The following is an 8,207-nucleotide window of genomic DNA, read 5'->3' on the forward strand; positions in this document are numbered from 1 at the left end:
CGGACTGGACCGTACAGCAATGCCAGATGAAAAATGGCAACTTGCTGCATCACCCTTTGCTTCAATTTCAACCCCTGGACCCTTGTGGACCCTTGTGGACCCGTGTGGACCTGTGGACTGTGGCCATGTGACATTCGGTTTGCCAATTGCATGCACATCAGCGATACTCAAAGAAGGAGCGGAGCAACAGAAGGAGCAAAGCAGCAGATACAGTAGCAAGACGGAGAGGAGATGATGCCGTCATCGTCGTTTTGCTTCTCACCAAATTGGAAAATATGTGAGTGCTTTTTGATTTTGTTTTCCTTTTCACTTCGCCTGGACTTCGTTTTTTCCAGCTATTCCTGCAATTTTCCTGCCATATTTCTTCCACTCCGTCTTTACCTTGCAGCCAGAGTCGGTAGTCTGGGGAAAATGGGAAAATTGCATCCAGCATCTACCAAAAACCTGGACAGGTTGTTCGCCAGGACCAACGAGGGATGAGGACAAGGCCAGAGGCAGAAAGGGGAAAGGGGGGATGGGAGTAGCAGCAGCAGCAGCAGCAGCAGCAGACGGACGTGCCGAAGATGCAGCGCAATCTTTCATGGCATTCAGCGTAGAGCGTTGACAATGACAGCAGCAGCAACAGGAACAGCAATAAAACTGGCTGACATTTTGATAACGAGCATCCCAAATGGCCAATGGCCGAAGACGTTTCGAATTTCACAGAATGCGAATTGAAAATTCCTCTCCCACACCACCCGACCAGCCAACGAGAAAACGCAATGCCCGAAGGACTCAGGGGTGCGAAAGGGGAAAACTTCGGCAACAAAAAGAAGCTTTAAATGCTCTTATGGAATATATATTTTCCAAGCAAATACAAAAAAATACACAAAAAAGTAAAAGAAATTGCGCTTATGGCAGCCGCATGATATGGGTGTTTGTGGTTTCTTTTCTTTCCATATAAGCTAGCCTTTTACAGAAAAGTTTACACCTGTAAAAAAACGTAACCTAACCTAAGGTTGCATATGAAATAAATTAATAATCTTGATACATTTTTGGGGTTCCTGATAGCTTTAAGCCTCTGCTGAACCAATAAAATATACGTCCAAAGGGAAAGTCCCCCAATAATGATGTGTTAATTGTATGCAGAGTAGCTTTTCAAGAAACCAAAGGCTTTGAGAACAGTACGAGAGACTATATGCGTATATAGGCGTTGTTTATTCTACCCAGAAGCAAGAGTATCGAGATATACAAAATATGCAGGAGTAAGTTTAAGTATTATAAGAATCCCCTTCATCCAATACAACTTGTTGTAATGTAGACTCTTGCTTCGAGAGTGGAATGGTCAAGAGTCCTGAGGTGTAGATCTCAGATCTATAATGAGTCAGATTCGAGTCATTACTCAAACAGTCGACCCAAGGATGCTCTTTTATCGCAGACCAGCTACCACTTTGAAATCATTAAGACCTATCAGAAGGCATTCATTTGAGAAGAAGCATATTGTTCTGTCAGAAAATGCTCCAATTCACGTACCTTCACGCTTTGTAATTTTCCGTCTCGAGTCTTAGCAATATTCTTAAAGTTGGACAGTTTGTTAAGTAAACTGCAAGGATTTTGGTTTCCCCTTTCGTGCGAAACAAATTCAATTCGGTTGTCAATTGTCAGCTCTTAAAGCGCAGCATATCTTGAGTGTGGAATCGAAGGGCATCGAGTCGGTAGCCTCCACAGCAGCAACCACCATTTTTGTCTCTAATTTGGCAGCCATCGACGTGCTTAGCGCTAAAAATATGCAACTGCCTCCGTAGACCCCCGAGCTCGGAGAGCAAGCGTAAGCCCCAGAATTAGGAATGACTTTTACTCCGATTCGTGGGGGTGGGCGGTCTCAAAATATAGATAGGAAGAGGCGACAGGGAGATGGGTCGTAATGGGTGATGGTGATGGTGATGATGAGGGTGAGGGTGAGGGTTAGGTGATGCCACACCGAGTGCCATTGAGAAGTTTCAAGTGTTGCCTGAGCGGCGTGCAAAAAGTTGGCTGCAGTTGCACTTGGCCCAAGTGGCGGGCGTGGCCATAAAACAAATACTACCAGCAGAACACACACACATACACTCATAGAGACAGGGCCAGACAGTGAGAGAGAGAGTCAGAGAGGGAGGGAAATATATCTATTTATATAAAGATATAGTATATACATATAACTGTATACGTATATATGTACGTATGTATATATGTACACCTGAATCTTTGGTAGACATCGCTGTCATTGTCGTTAGCAAATATATGGCCGAAGAGGATCAAAGGGCGCTGCACGTTCCACGTTCCGTTCCTCGTTTCGTTCGCGTTCGCGTTCGCCTCTCATCGTTCCCTGTTCCACTTTCCCCGTGCCATTGCGCAAAAAATAATTGCAGTCTGTGGATGGAAGCAGGAGGCGGAGCAGGCCTCGTGGCTGAGAGTCTCCATCGGTGGCAAAGGACGAGGTCGCCGGATGCACAAGTGTGCGTTGCTGGCTGCCTGAAGGAACACAGGGCTAGAGCTCTGGGACGGGCTGGGATGGGATGGGATGGAATAGGATGGGATGGCATGGGACGTGGGGGCCTGATACTGGAGACTGACTGCATTCGTTTTGAAAGTCAAATTCCAAATGCGATGATGACGCTGATGATGGTGATGAGGGGAGATGGGTCCCTGTCCCTGTCCCCGTCCCTGTCCACTCTCCCCATCTGTCTCTCTGGGTAGTTGATAAAGCGGCAAAAACGCAAGCGCTAAGCCTCCTTAATGTCATTTGTCATCTTTTGGCCAAGTACCAGGAACGGCACTGAGACCAGAACCAGAACCAGAACCAGAACCAGAGCCGGAGACCTGCAGTTTGTTCTGTTTGCTATTATGCAAATATTATTTCGTGCCAAAAGCTGCTTCCCCTAACCCGAACCCAAGCGCCAATCCCAACCCCAACCCCAACCCCAAGCCAAGCCAAGCCCAAGCACCAATCCCGTACTCCCTCTTCCACTTCACTCGCATTTTATAATGGAGCGAAAGAAAAGTTGCTGCTCGAGACAATCAAAATGAAAAATATAAGAAAATAGAAGAGCTCATTGCGAGCCAGAGGAAAACTTATCGAAGATGGGTGGATAGATGCTACACATTTCTCGTTCAACTTTTCCTTATCGAGGAGGAGAGCGTTGGGTGTGGCAGCAAAAGCCTGTCAAAGGCACTGGCCGACTTCTTAGCTGGCATTAGACTCAGGGCTCAGCCAATTCCTCTACAATCCCTGTCCTCCGCAAATAGTAGTTCTCCCATCTCCCATCTCCCATCTGCTATCTGCCTGGGAGTCCCCATCGAATCCGTTGAGTACTGATGCTTCCTGTTTGTGATGTTGCTGGTTGTCTGCGATTCCTGCTGCTTCTGCTTATTTTGCTATTGCTGCTGTTGCCATTCCTGCCAGCTCAATGAGAACAGAGATAGCGGAAAAACAGAGAAAATATTTGAGGCAAAATTCTGTCCATCGAAAATCGAACGGAAGCTGCCGTTGCAGCAGGAATTCGCTTAACTGATGTGAAACTTTAAGAGAAGATGGTCAGGGGGTATGGCCTGAGACGTAGGCACCCTCGAATGGAACTTAATCTCTCTTTTTAATCGTGTATGCATATGTATGTGATGTGGATATTTAAATATATGACTCTGAGATTTTGGAAACACTTTGAAGCAATATTTCTATCAAATTCAAATCAATATTAGAATCGGGGGATGTGGTGGAGGATATGATGTACGAAATGAGTGTAATATAGCTCCATTTCTAATGATTTTAATTCCGAATTCTTTTTTAAGGAGTCTTCCAAAAAGACTTCCTGCATTGGTTGTTATTGACCAATTAACTTGGGAAAGTAATTCAAATTTATCCTGAACTGTCCCTTGGTGTACAACTTTTTAAGCATTAACTTTCACTTAAATATTGCTGCTTTCAGAAGGTTCAGTAGTTCGTATGAGAGATTATCGACGGAGTAAGGTATGTCTTCGAAAAAGAGCCATCTGCTACTCCATTAGTCCTCCAGTCGTTGGGCCTCTTTCATGCGCACCACCCAATATTCAATCTCCGCAAATGATCCACTCTTTCTCCCAGTGTATGAGGCATAAACACCAATTAGTCTCTTACGCAGTTCGGTGGCTGCATTCCATTCTTGGCCCTTCTTGGCCGTTCGCTTGTGTGCTTCCCCCTCTCTCCCAATTCATTTTGCTGTGGGCCAAGTATGGTTCTTGACTTATCTGCATTATATAGAACCCACAGAGAAATGAGGCGACAGAGAGAGGGACAAAGAGTGATAGAAGGGGAAGGGATAGAAGGCTCGAAACAATACAGAAGGGAAATTGATTTGAGCTCCGTTCGAGATGTCGAAATGGATTGAAATGAAATGGAACGTGACCAAATTTGGCCACATGTCAATATGCTAATGATGAAGTGGCACTGCCAGCAGCCGCCGCATCCGCACGTCACCCCACTGTCCTCCCCTTTCCCCCTGCTGCTGCTGTTGGTTCTCTTGACATTGTCTCTGTGCCTCTATCTCTCTCTCCCGCTCGCTTTTCTCCTGTATCTTTGCAACAGCATTGTTTTTGCAACGTCGCTGCGTGAAACGGCTTCAAGCTGAGCCACACACACACACTAGCCAGGGAAAGGATGCTCCGGATGGTCACGATGGACAACAGCCTGGAAGATGATGTGCAGAAAAGAGAGAGAAGGCAGAGGGCAGGGAAAGGTAGAGTCCATGCCCATGACCAGGGTCCATGCTGGGTAATTGGCGGCCCGAAACGAATTGAAATGGGAAATGGCGAATAAATTGAATGAAACGTGTATCGCACCCACTGGGAAAATGGACACAGACTGAAAGAGAGCACTACACAGACGGACAGACAGACAGAGAGGCAGAGGCAGGGGCAGCGGCAGTGGCAGTGGCAGTGGCGCCTGCGGACAGGTGGGCAGTGCAGCGAATGGAAGGGCGTGCCCTGACGTGTCGTGCTGTTCCTGTTGACCGCAAAGTGGCATTTCCCTTCCACATCCGCATTGCCGACTCCCTCTGTCTCCACCTCTAGCAACTCTCTCTGCTCTCATTAACCATTTTATGGCCCTGCAAGGTTGCAACTCTTTCGAAGTGCCGATCACTTGTTAATATGTACTTTATTGGGAAAATACCAGAGTCACTCGTGGCGAATGTCTTCCGTTCGAAAGATTTTGTGCCAAAGTCAATGGCTGGATGGTTTCTCGCTTTTTCTTCGCTGCCAACAGATGTTTCGCTTTAGCGCTTCCTCTTGGCAATCCCATTTCCATTTCCATTCCCACCTGCCACTTCCCACTTGCCACTTTCCACTTCCCGAAGCACACACATACAAACATGCAAGCCAAACTCCAATAGAAATTTGTACACCCTCGCAGCACCCTCGGCAGCATTTGCGACTCTACTAACGAGATAAAGAGCTTCATTCACGACCAAAATCAGTTTCCTCTTCTGCGACACTTTTACACATGCTTATATCGGACTACTGTATCTTTTTGTTGGCAAAGACGTGAACAGGGGTAGGGTATTCAAGACTTCGTATGTTGGACAAGCCTTTCCTCCTTTTGGTTTTTGTGAAATAACAGTATTCGCTTTTTGTCGTTTTTTCGTCCTCCTTTGTTTTCCCATGCTGGAGCGGCGGGCTGTGCGGTGCGGTGCCGTGCGGGTGGTGCCAGCACAAAAGCAACAAAATATACATAGATAGAGAGTGAGGGAGAGATAAAGAATTAATTTTGCACAAATACGCTAACAGTTGCGTAATGGTCTCCCGCTACCGCTCCATGCTCCATGCATCTTTCATGCAAATGAATGGCTGAACGGCAGGGAGCCAGGGGGGGAGGCTGATGGTTGGGTGGGTTACGTTACAAGCGTGTGTGTCTGGTTGCTGCATTAAGCGTAAGCTCCAACAAATGAGTGTGCGGCAGTGAGAGAGTGGCGGGGACGGCGGCGGAGGCGGAGGCGGAGGCGGAGCACTAACAATGGGAATCGAGCAAAAGTCCCTGCAGGACAATGACAATTTGCGGGCGTTGACAGTTTCCCAAAAAAGAAGAAACACCACTCATACGAACGCCGCTCTAATAGTGGCCATATGGAGACAAGGATACCTGCTTTTTTGATAGAAATGGATTTTGGTGTACCCTGCACAAAATCTATCCTTATCCGATACTGCAAGGACTGCTTTCTTCTGCATACATCTCCATTGGTACAATATACCCTCTGCTGTTCTACGATTGCTGCGCAGAAAAAGGGTGTGTGTTCATTCCTCCCTTCTTGCCCGCCCGTTGTTGCATGCACCACATGCATGCATGAGTGTGTGACGGCGTGTAAGCTGTGGGTGTAAGCCGAGCGACTGAGCGACTGCGTTTAGGTATGTGCTAATAACATCACCATCCACTGTGGCGGAGCACCCGCCACTTTGCATCTTGTGGCCAATCCCATTTACCTTAATTAACATTCTAAATATTTCGTTAATCAAACATTCCATCAGTGCCATGCAGCATACACGCACTACCATGCCCCCACACAAGCCACACACGCCACAAGCTTCGCTTGAGCATCCTTCAAGTGCCTTCAATTGGGATTGCTCCTTCCCCGTTTGGCAAGACGCTCTGCTCTCGTGGTGGGAAAAATATGCAGATACATATGTAGCACGTATGTCTTTCGCTTTAGGTGTTGTTTGCCAACGATTTCTAATTACCCGCCACACAGATGGCTGCAACATATTCCTATCCCTGGCTACCGCCAGGTGCCTGGTGCCTCCCACTTATCTGGCCGCCGCATCGACTCACTGGTTGACTGACTTAATTACAAATTGCATTATTTATCGGGTGACAAAGTTCGTCAAACTGCAGCATCCACAGGAAACGAAAGGAGGGCAGAGCAGAGGACAGGACAGGGCAGGACAGGAGAGCTGAGGAAAATTGCGAATGAGCATCGACCGAGCAGGAGAGAGCGAGCGTTACAGATGCCAAAGCACTCGGTGATTCTGGGGGTTCGACGATAATCACCTTTCGAATCGAATGTGTGAAGAATGCTGCTGCTTCCCCCATACCACCCCCCAAGTTTTGCAGGGTAGCTGCAGAATCTTAAGTTCTTCACAAACGTAAATATCCTCTGATTTTATATTTTCGATGTATTTGGGAGAGGATTTTGACAGCCGATTTGATTTGTTACGTCTTTGCCATCCAAAAACAGAGCAATGCCAGCCACTAACTTTTCCGACAACGAACGGATGATGGTCGCATCTTTCTGAGTGCTTATGGCCACTGTACTAAAGAGGAAAACTTTCCCAACCGAGTTCGCGCACTCAATAAAGCTGCCGCCGTAGTAAATGACATGACACTTGGCCACTTTGGCGCAATGCTCAATCTCGGATTTCTGCGAGGGCGGCGTCTTGGTGGCGACGATGACCACCTTGGCCTTTTTCTCTCGAATGGCCTTCATCATGCACCTGTGGTTACAGAACACCTCATCGCAGTTTACCTTCACGGTCATGCGAATATTTTCCTTTATTGACTTACTACAGATGACTAAAACGGAAACAATTTCGGTTTCAGTAAAATATTGCTGCTTACTTTCTGTACTCATACATACATTTCTTTTTATTCCCCACCGAAGAAATTTTTCTTTCCATGTTAGTCGAAGTTTTTGGTCTTATTCGCAGGTATTCCAGGATCCTTTGTTCTGCGGAAGCTTGCCACACTATTTTGCTATCAACGAAAACGGCCACTATTTTATATTGTTCACCTATTTACTTGCTTACTTGCTAACTTACTCTAGCCTTTGTTTTCTTATGCTTATGGGAGGTTTTTATTTTTCCAATTTTTTTTTTCCAATTTCTATGAGATTGTCGGGACAATTGGCGAATGAATCAACGAATCAAATATCAATGCCTACTTGACAATAGTAGAGAGAGTATGAGAGTAGCAGAGGAGAGTAGTGTTGGATAAACACTTGACAATAGTAGAGAGAGTATGAGAGTAGCAGAGGAGAGTAGTGTTCGATAAACATACATCATTAAGATTAAATTGTGAATGGCAAATAATAATAATAAATACAAATAACGAAAGATGTACAAAAAAGAACGATGAACGAATATAATAAATCTTTTGTATAGATATTTTTTACGATCCTTTAGCTTCTGTTACTGCCTGTGGATGTACTTGCCTTGTTGCCATTGCACAG

The 8,207-nt window shown here is 46.1% G+C and overlaps 1 protein-coding gene across 1 annotated transcript; it reads right to left on the reverse strand.

The window, feature by feature from the left end:
- Positions 1–7,116: 7,116 nt before the first annotated feature.
- Positions 7,117–7,959, reverse strand: LOC108150849. The gene is made up of 3 exons (XM_033386973.1): positions 7,798–7,959; positions 7,617–7,732; positions 7,117–7,552 (listed from the first exon to the last, which is right to left on the reverse strand). The coding sequence occupies exons 2-3, from the start codon at positions 7,654–7,656 to the stop codon at positions 7,143–7,145; spliced, it is 450 nt and encodes a 149-aa protein (XP_033242864.1). The 5' UTR covers positions 7,657–7,732; positions 7,798–7,959; the 3' UTR covers positions 7,117–7,142.
- Between the last annotated feature and the right edge of the window lie 248 nt (positions 7,960–8,207).

Source organism: Drosophila miranda, chromosome XR, assembly GCF_003369915.1.
Source record: "Drosophila miranda strain MSH22 chromosome XR, D.miranda_PacBio2.1, whole genome shotgun sequence".
Lineage (NCBI taxonomy): Eukaryota > Metazoa > Arthropoda > Insecta > Diptera > Drosophilidae > Drosophila > Drosophila miranda.

Coding starts and splice junctions, on each gene's coding strand:
- LOC108150849 (XM_033386973.1), bottom strand. CDS start 7,656: ATGGAAAGAAAAATTTCTTCGGTGGGGAATAAAAAGAAAT. Junction 7,553..7,616: donor GGTGGGGAATAAAAAGAAAT/GTATGTATGAGT, acceptor TTTCCGTTTTAG/TCATCTGTAGTAAGTCAATA.